Source organism: Alternaria triticimaculans, assembly GCF_023758025.1.
Source record: "Alternaria triticimaculans strain BMP 0046 chromosome Unknown scaffold_11, whole genome shotgun sequence".
NCBI classification, from domain to species: domain Eukaryota; kingdom Fungi; phylum Ascomycota; class Dothideomycetes; order Pleosporales; family Pleosporaceae; genus Alternaria; species Alternaria triticimaculans.
The window spans coordinates 407,924-422,472 of NW_026055968.1; the positions used below are offsets into that span (position 1 = coordinate 407,924).

The window sequence follows — 14,549 nt, forward strand, 5'->3', positions numbered from 1 at the left end:
ATCAAATCGGATGAAGGAGCCAGAAGAGCCAGCCATCATCATGGAAGCCTCACCAACAATACTACCTCTTTGTACAACCATGCCTGGCCGAGCTATGACCGTTCTCCAGTTTTCATTCATCTTGGCGAATTCAAGCATTTGAACTTCCCCACGGCCCTACGGAGAGTCAGCACGTTTGGCAGCTTGCCCCGGATCATTCTAACTGCAATTTACGCACATGGTATCACAAAAGAACAATAAACGCCTACCTTGATCTTGCGCATCGAGCCTTTCATCCACAATGACTTCTCCTGATCGCGTTCCACCATACCGCCTGACAAGTGCAAATACCGAAAGCGCTTTGAGTCGACAGGCATGGTCGATGCAAACGCCTCAGCAAACGCCTTGGGATACTCTAGCTCTAACATGGGATCACCAGCCGTTGTTGTCATACACCTTGCACGTCAGCAGTTGTTGGGGAGTATGACGCAGGTGCCTCGGTACCAGATGCATCCGTCTGCCCCGGATAGTTTCGCAAGCACATCGTCGGGGTATTTTGTAAAGTCCTCAAGCAACACTACCTCCAGCTTAGCGTGCGTTTCTGTCCCGGGTGGGGGCCGCCGTGATATTGCGATGACCCTCGATACGAGCGGGTTTTGTAGCGCATGGTGCAGCACATGCGCGCCAATGCGACCGGTGACACCAGAAACTACGATCTTGAGCGACATGTTGGTAATAGGATATCCGTATCCGAGAGGCAAGTTTTCCAGACTTTGTCAACAATGCGCGTGGCTTTTCTAAGTGCGTTCGAACACGGCGGAGATAGGCCGCATAAGCACTGGTCGCGTTGTGCAATCATCCGTCGGAGCATCCCTGGAGCCGACATGTCGATAATCCAAAATTGCGAACTTCTCAACACCAAAGTACCTATGAAATTGAGGACTGCGGATGGGAGCACACTAAAAGCATCAAACACGAGTATATTCCACCGCACCCGTTCAGAGATACGCTTATTAAGGTGGCCATATCCTCGGGCGAGCCTCCCTTGCCGTTACCAAGCGCCGGAGTTGTATCACTTACTAAAGTAGAGGAATTCTCGGCATCCGTTGCGGACGAAACCCGGCCGGCGGTCCGTGAGGTCAGCTCCACATCAGCATTGCCATCGCAACACCTTCACCCCACTATGAAAGTAACATGGCCGCCCCTATCAGGTATAGGCCTGTGACAGGAATACAAGATCTCCGTAAATCATACCATCTTCATCGTTTGTTAACGCCAAGACTATGATGGAATCATTGAGTAACGCGAGTAACACTTCTAAGAAACGGCCTTCGAGAAGTCTACGCCGGGCATGCTGGGAGTGTAAGACTAGGATCCGTTTACACATTATCTGGACTACTTACTAAGATGCTACAGGCAAGAAGCGCAAAGTTCACGGGAATGCGAGCCAAACTACCCTCAACTCTTCCGCCATCATGGACAATACCGGATCGGATCGGATAGATGACGGGAATCCATGCTCAAACCACATCCAAGAAAGGCTATGCAAACTGGAACAACTTTTTGAAAGATTTGTGTGTCGTAAAAATGCCACCGCAGGCGCCGCCACTACTGTGCCGCACAGCCCTGCCCTCACTGCCTCAGGCTCTACCGAGAAAGACATCAAACCGGATGTATCGGAACAGCGAAGCGATGCGTATAGCACTTCCTCACTGGCCGATGGGATCGTAGGTCGAGTCTATTCGTCCTACCGCCCACACTAACGTTGTCAGCTTGGGGCGCAAACATGGACTTCAGCGCCCTCTCTTCGTACTTTGGTCGACAAGTCAGATAGCAAGGGGCAGCCCTCAGACTACGACAACGTCCACCGAACCCTAGCCGCCTTGTTGCCATCACAGCACGATGCAGATATCATTTTCGAATCGTCTAACGGGTGGATGATCTTAGAAGGCATCTACCGGGCGTCGAAAGAGATTTACGTTAACAACGACTTGCAGTCATATGCTCTGTGTATGCAGGCTGTGGCACAAGAGCGGCCTATCATCATCGCTCGCACATTACTGCATCTGGCCATCTGTATCAACTCGCTCCCACCCGATTTCGACCATTCGCGCCTCTCGAGCATCTGGAACATGGAGGTGACGATGCAAAACTATGTATCGACAGTGACATCGTTGGTAACCTCCTCGGACGAGCAGATGATGACGTTGCATGGACTTGAGGTGCTTTTGCTCCTAGCTCTCTACCATCTAAACAGTGCTTCGTTACGGCAGTCATGGCTTGTTGTGCGGCGCGGTCTAAGCCTGGCACATCTCATGGGATTCCAACGCATCATTGCGCAGGACGACCTTAACCCCCCGATCCCAGCGATTTCGGACGCCAAGTCGATATGGCGCCACTTCGTTGACATTGATCGGTATTTAGGACTGCATCTCCGCCTCCCGTTCGGCGCGGACGACTATCCACTTCCAGCAGACGCCAGCCCACATCTGGTTCATCGGTCGAAACTCAACTACCTGACAAAACAAGTGGCGGAGCTTGATCGCGACGTCTCGCCACAGGCATATTCGGCAGCGCTGGCATTGGACGAGCAGCTGGAATTTTCCATGAAGGAGATGCCCAAGGACTTCTGGGAAGTACCAAATATACCGTCGACAGCTAGGTCGCCAGAGTCTTTTGCCACGCTGGAGCGACTGATGGTGCAAGTCTGGCACTTTGAGATGAAGCTATTCATCCACCTACCTTACCTACTCAGAGCACATCTCGACAATCGATACGAGTACTCCAAGGTCACCGCGCTACAGGCCTGCCGCAACATCTTGATGAGATGGTTCGCGCTCCGCAACGCAAGCATCACGCAAGCCTGTTGTCGATTCGCCGAGCTATCAGTCTTCATCGCCGCCGTCACACTCACCCTCGACATCGTCATCGAGCTAGGCACAAAAGACAAAGTCGAAGTAAAGAAGACCAAAGGAACAGACTTCGCCATGATATGTCGTCTCATCGGCGAAATGGAAAAACTGGCCAGCGCCAGCCCACGCGAAAGAATCGCAGCACGCAGCGCTATAGTACTCAAGAAGATCCTCTCCTCACTGGACCCGAGCAAACAGCCTAGTGGCAAAGTCCGCCATACCATACCTTTCTTCGGGACAGTGGAATTGGAGTTTATGAAGCTGCCCATACGCCCGGTTTTCAATATTGATTCTGACGCGGGCAAGTTGATGAATGCTACCGCTACGGGACAGCATCTTCCAGTGTTTTCATTCATTGATAATTCGCTGTGGCCGCCGGCTGGCGAGGATGAGGATCAATGGGACATTGTCCTGTTTGATGGGCTTGAGGATCGGGATACGCAGGGCAATTGGGTGTTCTGATTATGGTACTTGGAATATTTAGTCTGTGTTCTCAGGACAGGGACACAACTTTGCTGCATGCTCTTTGCTCTTCGCATGCTGCCCTGCGTATGCACTCAGTAGCGCAAAAGGTCCCTGCGGCGTTTTGTCTTTGTTTTTGTTGGAATATGTTGTGGGCACGAGCGTATGGCCAATAACTTTTCGCTCAAGGGCCTACCTGGCGTACTTTGTTTGATATCCTCTTAGCGTAGCCTATGTAATATTTTTAGTTTGGTGTTGTTTCTCCTGCCATGATATGCTGAGGGTGGCGAATTGGCACAGTGCAGCGGGGTAAAGGGGTTTCAGTAGCAGTCGCACAGCAAGCGCGGATGATGTGATTATGGACGCGCACAGGCGAATGGAATTGGAGTGTCGTGTCTGCCAACAGGCAAAAGCAACGCGCACTAGTGTCGCCAGGTGATGCACCGTGTTGAGCTGGCAGAGGGCTGTCGCGGCAAGGCTGAGGGAGGGACTGCAATGTGCCGCTGGCTGATAGGCTGGTTGGCGCCGGCGTGAGGGTGAGGAGGGCCGAATGCATATCTATCAAAGTCTCAGCTTGGCACGTCAAGTTTCGCGTCTTTGAGGTGGTCGCCGGCAGCGTGAGCCGAGTAACAGTGAGGATGGTACTGCTAGTCGCACCTGGCTATCGGTGAGGCACAAAGATCGCCCGGCGACGGCAAACGGATCGCCTTCATCTTGGCCTAAGAACCCTGGCTGCGACCGACGGCTGGCCAAGCCATCTCACACGACCATCTTCGCTTGCGCGACACGACTCAACGCGCTCCACCCGTGCATGTCGCTGCTCTCTCCTCCCCGGGCGTGATTGTGTAGACACCGTCACCGTCACCCACCACCCACGCAGCATGAGCACGATACTCCACGGCGGCCACGGCGACTTCGGGGCCTGCACCACCCGCCATGGCGACAAAGCCGCGACGACGCACACCGAGACGATAGCAGCGAGCCACGCCGCCGCACCGGGAGCCGCCCTCAGCCTGTTCGAGTCCATCATCACCTCGTACCCGCCCGTCCTGGAGTCGCTCCTCGCCCAGATCTCCACCGTCACCCTCCTCGAACTCTACCACACATCACGGCACTTGCGCCACTTCCTGCAGCAGTACCCCCTCGCATGGAAGACGCTCTCCTTCCGCCTGCCCCAGCCCGCCGTCGCAGTGGGCTCGCCCGGCAACGAGACGCCTGAGAACCGGGAACGCCAGTCCAAGGCCTACTCGCTGAACGCCCTCCTCATACAGACCATATTGCCAAACGGGTCACGATTGACCAGCCTGGACCTCTGCAACACGGCCGTGGCTGGCGTCTCGCTCATTGGCGACGTAGTTGGCCCGCGCAAGGACACCCTCCAGCATCTGTCGGTACGCGGCTGCAAGAACGTCTCCATCAAGTACCACATCGTGCCCTTCCTCGAGCCATACACGCTGAAGGACGCGCCCTGGATAAAGAAGGATCTCGCTCTGAAGAGCCTATACACCTACCGCTGTCGACACCACCGCCGGCGGCCCTATCTGCCCTCCTCCCTCATCCGGCGAGACTCCGATTCCGACCCTACCCACCAGCTCATCGAGATATGCCATCAGTTGGGGATATGGACAGATACAGCGTGGTGTCCGACACCGGGCGGCAGGTGCAACCGGAGGAAGGACTACCACGCCGGAAGAGCAGGACCCCAGAACATGGAAGTCTGGGTACCCTTTGACCGGTTATGGCGATCGAGCAACCGCATTGGCCCGGTAGAAGGCACGACAAAGCTGGGCGAACACGATGGCAGACTGTGGGAGATTGCCGAGACAGGAGAAGATGGCGAGCCACTCGGTCCCGAAGACGGGAACTCCGCCGGAGAAGGCAAACATGTCCCGGTGCACGAGCGGAGGAGCCACACTGCCTTTGTTGAAGAGGTCAAATGCGCCCAATGCAACGATCCCATCCTGGAGCGATGCGAGTCGTGCAGTGTCCGCATGCACTGCATGGGCTGCAGGAAGACGCTCTGCGCGAGCTGCGCCTTCAACAGGCCGATACCGAGGAAACGGGTCAAGACACGGCACTTTGCAAACCTGGCTTTTGGCAACAGCAGCACATTGGGCGGCACACTCGGTCACGCGTCAGGGTCTTCTGGACCACTGGAAGACCGGAGTCAAGAGGAAAAGGCCGACCAGAACCGCTTCTGGTGGGCCCCAGGCGCGAGCCGATCACCAAACCTCATGAACGAGGGTGCACAGGATGATGACGACTCTGATTCTGAAGACGGGAACAACGGTATGCCTGTACCACCTGCGAACCGCGAGCCTCCAAAATTGAACATGCATTGGTGCTGTCTTGAGCCCATCTTCTCTGGTGGCGGCGGCATTGCTGTCCTGGGTACTGGACTGGGTGGCCGAGGAGCGGATAAGATACGCGCAGCGCCTTTACCTCGCACGAAGGAGTATGAGGATCCGGACTTCAGCAACACACTTCGACCCGTGGACTACGTCCGGGAGTTGAAGAACAACGGCCTGTACGAATATGTGCTTGGGGAAGACGTTGATATCCTGTCGTACTTGAAGCAGGACTCGCTTGACCTGCAACAACAAACATGTCCGAGAGGGCTATGTAATGACTGCTATCGAAGCTTCCGGTGGAAAGTGTCATGTCGGGCTTGCAAGAACCCCATATGCAAGGAGCATGACTTCAGGGCGCTCAAGGTCCGCAAGTGTGGCTACCGGGACCTACATACCGAGCGAGACCATGTGCGGTCGCATAACGAGCCGCCACAACGCCTTGTCATACCCGAGTTCAATCCAAACCGGGCCAGTACACCGGATCCTGAACGCACACCCACAGCATCGTCATCGCATCTAGACTTCTACTCCACAGGTGACAATGAGTCTGAATCGTCCGAGACACCCATGTCTCAATCGCAGATCATGGTTGCTCCCCAACACTCGTCAATCGACATGTCAACCACAACGTCCTTCAATTCTATTTCAAATCCCGAGCCTTTCCAACTTGCCACCTCGCTGTCGTTTGTTCCCATCAGCTCTGGGCGTCCGCGTTCCTTCAGCGTGTCTGGCGTTCGTGGTCGACCTACCAGTGCTTGGCCGCCGAATTCGCAACGCGTTCCCATCAATCACCCCGTCACAAATCCTCTTCCCCTACCGTGCAATCCGCGGCATCCCGTTCAGTGGAGTGGTTGTGGTGCATACTTTTGCCAATACCCGAGACCCGCAGGAGATGTCCGACCACAGTGTCCAGCAATTCTCAAGGAGTGCTCGGAGTGTGCGGTTCTTGTTTGCGATGTAAGTTTACTACCTATATATGGGAATCACAGATCACTAACGTACCATTAGCAATGCGCGTCATCAAATCCAACTTGCACGTGCACATTCTGCACTGTCAACTACCACTGCCCGACATGCACACACAAACCCAACGTCCGTGCCAAATGCCGGCTGGAGGCAGAGATCAAACAAAAGAAAGAGGAACAACTTCGTGCCATCGCCAAGCAGAGGAAAGACAAGGAAGAGCGCGGGCAAGCAGATGAGCTGGCTGGACAGATGTTCGAGTTCTTCACAACAGTCTATGATGAGAGCACTGTCAACCCGACCATGGATGGCCCCTCATCATATACACATGAGCTGCCTATCCCGAGCCCGGACTCTATCACTGTGACAACGGAATTTGGTGTCATGGAAGAACCCGCAAACTTGACTACCATCAGTGCGTCTGGGCCTTCGCCGTATCACGCTGCCTACGACCATTCCGACGATGAAGAGAATAACGTCGAGATGACCGAAGACGTGAACGAGGAGGTTGAAGCACTTCAACAAGGGCTAGCGCAGATGCACCTTACTCCTGTGCCAGGAATGAGTGCCCACATATTGCATCTACCGGTAGACGTTGAGGCTGAACACGTCCAGCATGACAACGAGGTGGAACAGTCCGAGGAAGTCAACGACACCGGCGCGGAGGCGGATATAGATACCGACGAGCTCGACGCAGGTGCCGAAAGCACCTTTGTCGATGAGAGCGGCGATGATACTCTAGGCGGCGGTATTCTCACGCCGACAACCACACTCACAGCATGAGCCGCCATTCAACAAACTTCGACAGTCTATCTCAACACGCGAAAGCACCGCATCGCTCACTTCAACAACACGTCAACATCATCTCCAACATCATCCACACGGAGAAATGGAAACACCAAATTGCACTTTAACGGAGTAAACAAAGGCCAAGGAAACTAACTTGTCTCCACGGAGCAAGAAACGAATGGAGGATCTAAAGCAGGTGATACCCAACGGGAAGGAAATACGGTTCGAAAATAGGGAAGTTTAGTTACGCTTTACTAGGGCTTTTTGCTGGTGGGGAAATGGGAGGGTATTTTACTGATATATTGGAATTGGGACTGGAACTGGAGTAGGAACTGGAGTAGGAGTAAAGTTGGATTGGTATGGTAAGGGAGGGATTATCTTGTGGGTATCTTCATGGTTCCGCATTTTGGCGTTTTTCTTTTTTTCTAACAACTAGAGTATTGGGGTAGTTCAATGAGAGTGCGGACGTGGGTTTCCTGCTAGAATTGGTGTAGGGGCATTGGTGATTGATTGTGACTGTTCCATCCGCAGTATGTTTTGAGAGCAAAAAGCGTGATACTGACTCCGGCATGACAGTACCCTATATGAAGCTTTCCAAGACGTCAAAACGCAGGAGATCACAACCAAAACAGCATAACTTGGTACACATAATCATCATATCATATCATTTAATAACCACCTCTACTCCTTCTTACTCAACAGCACCTCCTTAACCACCTCAATAACCTGCTTAAACGCATCCCTAGGCGCAGCAACAACACCCTTATTCTCCCTAAGCGTCCTCCCCAGACCAAAGTTAAGCGGCTTCCCATACGCATCACTAACCTCACCACCCGCCTCCTGCACGAGCACAACACCAGCCGCATGATCCCAAATCTTCTCCTGGTACGTCTTGCTCACCGGTAGCCTGAGGTACAAGTCTCCCGCTCCACGTGCAATGGAACAGTACTTTGCTTGCGAATCCATGCGTACGGAGGGCTTGGTGATGCCCAGCTTGGACGCGATGGCGGCGTTGTCGCCTTGGGAGGAGTGGCCTGCTTCTACGGATTCGCAGAAGGTGGCTTGGGTGACGTCGGAGAGGGGTTTCATTTGTATGGGGTTTGCGGCTGTGAGGGCGCCGGCGCTGAGGGGGCGGCTTGTAGCGCCCTGGCCTTTTACAGCGCCGAATAGCACGCCCTTGCCTTCTTTGTCGTCGGCGTCTTGTCCGGTGGTTGTTGTGAGAGGGGCTTGGTCGTCGACGGGGAGGTTGGGGCACCCGATTACGCCGACGGTGGGGATGCCGTCTACGAGGAGACCGAGACACACGGCGTATTGTCCACCGCGCAGGAAACCTTTCGTGCCGTCGATGGGGTCGAGAGCCCAGATACGGCCCTTGTTTCCGCCCTCGCTGTTTCCTTGGTCGAGTGCTGCGAGCATGGCGTCTGCGCTCTTGATGGGTCCGCCGATCTTTTCCTCTGCGCTGCTGTCCGAGAGCTTTGCGGCTTGTACGAGGTCCCAGACGAGGTCGCGGAGCGAGTCGTTGTTGCGGAGGTCGTTGGCGTCTTCTTCGCCGACGACTTCGTCTTCGGGGAAGGCGTGCTTTATCGATGCGATGATGAGGGCTTGTGCGCCGAAGTCGCCGATTGTGACGGGCGAGGAGTCGCTCTTGGATAGCGTGCCTTTGGAATGGCTCGAGTAGACGGACTTTGTGAGGATGGAAGCGCGTTGGACGGCGAGGAGAGCGATCTCCAGTTCCTTTTCGTAGGCCATGGTGTGTATGCTTCGATTCGAGGTCGTGTATACGTGCTGCGAGGTGTGGAGTGCGGCGGACGGGTAGAAGTGGTGTTTCAATTGAGAAAGACGAGCAAGACTACGAGAGAGCAACGATGGATTGACAAGTGAGATAGCCAGGATGACGAGTGCGAGCAGGAAGAATCTTGATGGCGCAATTTGGGTGGGCATTGAACGCTAACACTAACAATCTTCAGCCCCTCCTTGTCGCTTTGGTGGGGTTCTGCACGGAGGTGGGTGGACGCGACGCAGCCCGCTGGCGCTGGCCTTGGCGCTGCGGGCGGAGGTTACTGCATGGGGAATCGGGTCGCCGCCATGGCAACAACACTCCCATCAACGGCTTTCAACTGCTGTTAGTGCACAGACATTCGAGATTGCCGTCTTGTCTTGCGAAGTGCAGCTTTTCTCATATCTTTTCGACTGCGACTGATCGATGCTAAGTGGATAGACAGACCTGGCATTCGACTCGAGTGGACGTAAACAAAGATCGACATACGATTCTACGACGCGCGCATCCCAATAATCACACCCGAACGATCCGCCTTTCTACCCGAATCATCGCGAAATCTTTCACTCCGGCACCATGACTTCAACAGAGCAGCAGCCTGCACTTGCGACCACGAAGCGCAAGTTCCACAAGCTCCTGGATAACCTCACCGCAAGCAACTCGACGACTTCTCTCGCGAGCACCCTTCAAGAGTCAAATGCATCGACCGCGTCGCTCTCCGCGCTTTCGGAACCAGACAGCCCTGAGCATCCGAACAAGCGTCCGCGCAGCGCGAACCTGAGCATGGAGCGCCAGAGAGGCATATCGGAAGGGCAGGAGCGCATACGGCAGCTCAAGGAACAGCTTATGACCCCACGGAGAGAAAAGACAATCAAGGTTGTAGGCAAGACGGTAGTCACGCCGAAAGCCTCCACACCGCGCAAAGCACCCAACTTTCAGCCATACAGCCAGGAACACTTCCTCGAGCGACTGAAGACGTTTGCAGACGTGCGGAAGTGGACGACCAAGCCAGATGCGATCAACGAGGTCGAGTGGGCGAAGCGGGGCTGGAGTTGCGATATCTGGAACACAGTAGCCTGCAAGGGTGGATGCGAGAACCGCGTTGCGGTCAAGCTGAGACCGAAGCGGAGAGATGCGAACGGAAAGGATCTGGAGATGAGCGAGGATCTGGCTTTCGATATCGACGACGCGCTGATAGAGCGATACAAGGATCTCATTGTCGAGGGGCATTCAGACGACTGCCTGTGGAGGAAGCGAGGGTGTCAAGGTATGAGGAAACGCACAGTAGGACCGGTAACACAACTAATAATCGAAACAGAAGACATCTACCACATCCCCATCGCATCACGCACCAAGAGCTCAGCTGAACTCCTCGACCGATACCGCTTCCTCAAAGCCATATCCGCCGACCTCCCCCTTCTCGAACACATCACCTACCCCGACCCACCGATCCAACAAATCCTCTCCCGCATTCCCTCCTCGTTCTTCACATCCACCGGCACCCAACCCCCGCTCTCCCCCAGCGACACCGTAGCCTTCGTCTTCGCCCTCTTCGGCTGGACCGGCGTCTCCGAATCGCGCATCTCGCTCGCAGTATGCAACCACTGTTTCCAGCGCCTAGGTCTGTGGCTGTCCTCCGCCACGCGCCTCACAGAGATGAGCAAGAAACTAGACGTGCCCATTGAAAGCCTACGCCTTAACCTCCTAGAGTCCCACCGCGAACACTGCCCCTGGAAGAACGCCGACGTCCAAGCCAACGAAAAAGACAGTCCAATAGCCAACATGCCCGCCTGGCAAACCCTCCAATTCATGCTGCTCGGTCGCCACAAAGACATCCCCACCTCTGGCTCTGGCATCCAGACCCCGTCTAAACAAACACCACGCAAATCGCACCAGCAACACGCCAGGAACAACGATAGCGTGGACGTTGGCAGCGAGCTCGAGTACCCGCGCGGCAGTTTCGATAGCGTCGAGAGGCCGAAGGATGTGGATGAGGATGAAGACGGCGGCCTGAGAGAGAAATGGAGTAAACTCAAAGCGAAACTGAAGCGGAGTGCGAGTAAGAAGAGCTTGAAAAGTATGAAGAGTGGGAAGAGTGTTAAGAGCGGGAAGAGTGTTGCGACGAAGGCGGGGGATAAGGAGAAGTCTTAGAAGGGCTTTTTGAGGTATCGTTTTGCGTGAGTCTGCGGTTTATCCTTGTTTCGATTACTGAGCGCAGGTTTATGATGGGGAAGCGAAGGGATGGGGAGTTCAAAGTATGTTTTGTAGTTTTATTTGGTATACCCCTTGTAATACACGTTGTTGGAGCTCATGATCCAAGAGGCGATGAAGATATTGAATGATTGCATCATGACATTCATACATAGAAATGCGTGATAGAGTAAGAAGCTAAGCTCCAGATGGTAACTAAAGAAGATAAAACGCCAACCCAAATGCAAACCAGATGATGAGCCAAAGCCAGAATGCTCTAATAATGACTTTTACGTTGTGAAGAGATGACAACGCCTAAGCATCGCCCTCCATCTTCACATCGTCGTCTTCAACCTCAACCTTCATAGCACCCTCTTCCTCCTCAGCGACCATAGCCTCGGTGGCTTGCTCACCGTCACTGACATCCCCTTCATCCTTCACCTTAGCATCGCCCTCGCCTGCCTCTTCAGCATCACGAGCTTGCTGCTCCGCCTTGGCCTTGTCAGCGACGTGGTTGATGATCTCAGTATCCTTTTCGTTGAACAGCCTAAGCAGCATGGCCTTGCGGTCATCCTTGTCGACCATCAGGTTGGCGCTGCCGGGATGTCTCCAGAGAGGAAGCACCATGCGGAAAGGAATGCCCTTCTCGTCGTCCTTCTCAACGCGGATAAAGCAGCAGCCAACGTCCATCTGTTGGAGCTGCGAGCCGACTTCGCCGAGGCCGGTATCGCCCTCCTTGGGTAGCTTGGGGAACATCTCGCGGATGAGCTGGTGTAGAGTCTCCTTCTTCTCTAGCTTGACTATACGCTTCCTTGCCCATGGCTCGAGGATACGGATACCCTCGTTTTGTAACCTCCATGGTGCTTGCGTGCGGTCCTGGTCCTTGATCTTGTGCGCGACGAACATGACGACACCGCAATGTATGAACTTCATGCCGCGGTCTTTGTTGAGTGTGAGGATTGTCCTGGCTAGATCTGAGGTGTAGTAGATCTTGTTGAGGGAGAGACCCTCCTTGTTCTTGACCATAAAGCGGTCGCGTGGGAAGCGATCGTCGATGCCAAAGAAGTTCATGATGGAGGCGATGGTTGCATCGTCAGAGGGGAGGTATTCAAAGTACTCCTTGGCTTGCGACTGGTTCTCAGGCTTCAAGCGGGCAGCTGAGCCGTTGGTGGCGGGCTTTGCGTCTGGTGTTTGAGCTGCCTCAGCGACTGTGTCCTCGGTCTTGGCTTTCTTGGGAGCTTCAGTCTCTTCATCCTCTTCTAGCTTGCGCTTCAGGGGAGCCGTCTCAGAGGTCTCATCTGTAGACTCTGTCTTGGTAGCGTCGGCTTCAATCACGTTCTCAGCAGGAGTGGGGATCGATGAGTCGGTGGTCGTGTCGGCATTGGCGTGCGATCTCTGAGCTTTGGCCAAGTTCTCTGGGTTCTGTACCTGCGCAATCTTAATGTCATCCACCTTCTCAAGGATGGCGATGAAGAAACCGCCAGTGTCTTGCAAGTGTGGGTAAACACGAATGCAGTTTTCAAGAGGGATGCGCTCTTCCTCGGACTTCGGTACAGGGGGGAAGCATCCGGGAGTGACCTTGGTGGAGAACTGACGTTCGGGCTCTTCGGCCTCGTACTTTGCCCTCGCTTTTTGGTAGGCTTCCCAGTTGGTGAACATGTGAGCGGTCTTCTCTCCTCCGGCAGTGACTGACGATGTGTCGAGCACCTTCCACACGTTGAGACCGGGCTTTCGCTTGAGGTTTGGCAGGTGGTCTGAGCAGTCCACGAGTCGGACCTTGGAGTTACCACCGCAAGCCTCGATGGCTGCTGCGACAACAGCCTCGTTCTCCACAGGGTTCAAACTGCAGGTAGAGTACACCATGCGACCACCCTTCTTCAGCATCTGAAGACCTCGGAACAGAATGCGCAGCTGAAGTCCGTGGAGACCAAGACCGTCCTTCGGTGTCCACTTCTGCCATACGTTCGGGTTCTTGCGGGCGGTTCCGTCACCAGAGCAAGGCACGTCGGCCAAAATCCTGTCGTACTTCAGGTATTGTTTCCTCTGGCCGTCGCTGGGTAGTTCGATCGAGGGGAAAATCGAGGCGTCGTGTTGGGTTACAATGAGGTTGGGGAAGTTGAGGCGCTTGACCTGATGGACCAACATGCCGGCGCGCTTGTAGTCAGAATCGTTCGCGATAAGGAGGCCTGTCGAACGCCCGTCGTCGCTGTAGTCACCGTCTTGGCTGAGGTCGACCGACTCGCCGTTCGCTACCCGCTGTACGCGCTCTTCCTCGTCGCCGTGAATCATCTCAGCCAACTGTGCCGACTTGCTTCCCGGTGCTGCGCACATGTCGAGGACTACCATGCCTGGCTTGACGTCGAGAAAGTGTGGCGGGATCATGCTGACAACTTCCTGTCTGCTGATGTTTCCGGACGCAGCTTCGGCGACGAGGAACTTCTGGAAATCGGCAAAGGGCGCATGTCGTCGAATGACCTTCTTGTGCGTCTTCATGTGCCATACGAGCTCATCGGGGAAGGCCTGGACTGCCTCGGGAGGCGAAACGGGCTTGCCTTCGAACTGCTTGGATGCGATCGCCGGGATGTAGCGCTGCTTAAAAATCTCGCGCACTGCGAGGGCATCGGACTTGGTGCCAGTGAAGCGGAAACTGTTTGGCAGATCGGTCTGGAGAGCCTTCCACATCTCCTCGAACTCTGCTTCTTCCAAGAATCCTCCCATGCGATAGTAGCTCTCGAAGAGCTCATTCTTGCGCTCAATGGTGGACCATGGCTCTGAGCGAGTATCACGTCCTCCACCACCGCCGCCGCCGCGACCTTTACCCTTGCCGCGAAATGGTTTGCGACCACCGCCCTATGGAAGTCAGTGGGCGTTGTCTATGTGTGGCGCATGCTGTATCTACTCACGCGACCGCCGCCTCGTGCCATTGCTGCGAGTAGGTATAGGGAAAAGGTTGAATTTGCAAACCTGCCGCAGCTGTCGCAAGTTGGTAGCTCTCAGGAAAATGTCGATAGCTTCGAGAGGCGGGCCAATAGAGCGGGGCATTAGCGCTGCACTCGATCTTGGCGGCCACACTAGCGCCCGCACATGAATTTCGAACTGGGCTACCGAACTTTCTTCCTCCAGCTT

The 14,549-nt window shown here is 54.7% G+C and overlaps 5 protein-coding genes across 5 annotated transcripts; 3 read left to right on the forward strand and 2 right to left on the reverse strand.

The window, feature by feature from the left end:
• Positions 1-1,265: 1,265 nt before the first annotated feature.
• Positions 1,266-3,353, forward strand: J4E78_007327 (uncharacterized protein; the record flags this gene model as incomplete). Its single annotated transcript, XM_049367934.1, has 3 exons — positions 1,266-1,341; positions 1,396-1,706; positions 1,752-3,353. The coding sequence occupies 3 exons, from the start codon at positions 1,266-1,268 to the stop codon at positions 3,351-3,353; spliced, it is 1,989 nt and encodes a 662-aa protein (XP_049220255.1).
• Positions 3,354-4,234: 881 nt separating this feature from the next.
• J4E78_007328 (uncharacterized protein) lies at positions 4,235-7,450 on the forward strand (the record flags this gene model as incomplete). The annotated part of the gene is made up of 3 exons (XM_049367935.1): positions 4,235-6,410; positions 6,618-6,661; positions 6,713-7,450. The coding sequence occupies 3 exons, from the start codon at positions 4,235-4,237 to the stop codon at positions 7,448-7,450; spliced, it is 2,958 nt and encodes a 985-aa protein (XP_049220256.1).
• Positions 7,451-8,137: 687 nt separating this feature from the next.
• Positions 8,138-9,397, reverse strand: J4E78_007329 (uncharacterized protein; the record flags this gene model as incomplete). The annotated part of the gene is made up of 1 exon (XM_049367936.1): positions 8,138-9,397. The coding sequence occupies one exon, from the start codon at positions 9,395-9,397 to the stop codon at positions 8,138-8,140; it is 1,260 nt and encodes a 419-aa protein (XP_049220257.1).
• Positions 9,398-9,809: 412 nt separating this feature from the next.
• On the forward strand, positions 9,810-11,384 carry J4E78_007330 (uncharacterized protein; the record flags this gene model as incomplete). Its single annotated transcript, XM_049367937.1, has 1 exon — positions 9,810-11,384. One exon carries the CDS (start codon positions 9,810-9,812, stop codon positions 11,382-11,384), a length of 1,575 nt encoding a protein of 524 aa, XP_049220258.1.
• A 354-nt stretch (positions 11,385-11,738) lies between these two features.
• J4E78_007331 (uncharacterized protein) lies at positions 11,739-14,347 on the reverse strand (the record flags this gene model as incomplete). The annotated part of the gene is made up of 2 exons (XM_049367938.1): positions 11,739-14,273; positions 14,327-14,347. 2 exons carry the CDS (start codon positions 14,345-14,347, stop codon positions 11,739-11,741), a joined length of 2,556 nt encoding a protein of 851 aa, XP_049220259.1.
• Positions 14,348-14,549: the final 202 nt, after the last annotated feature.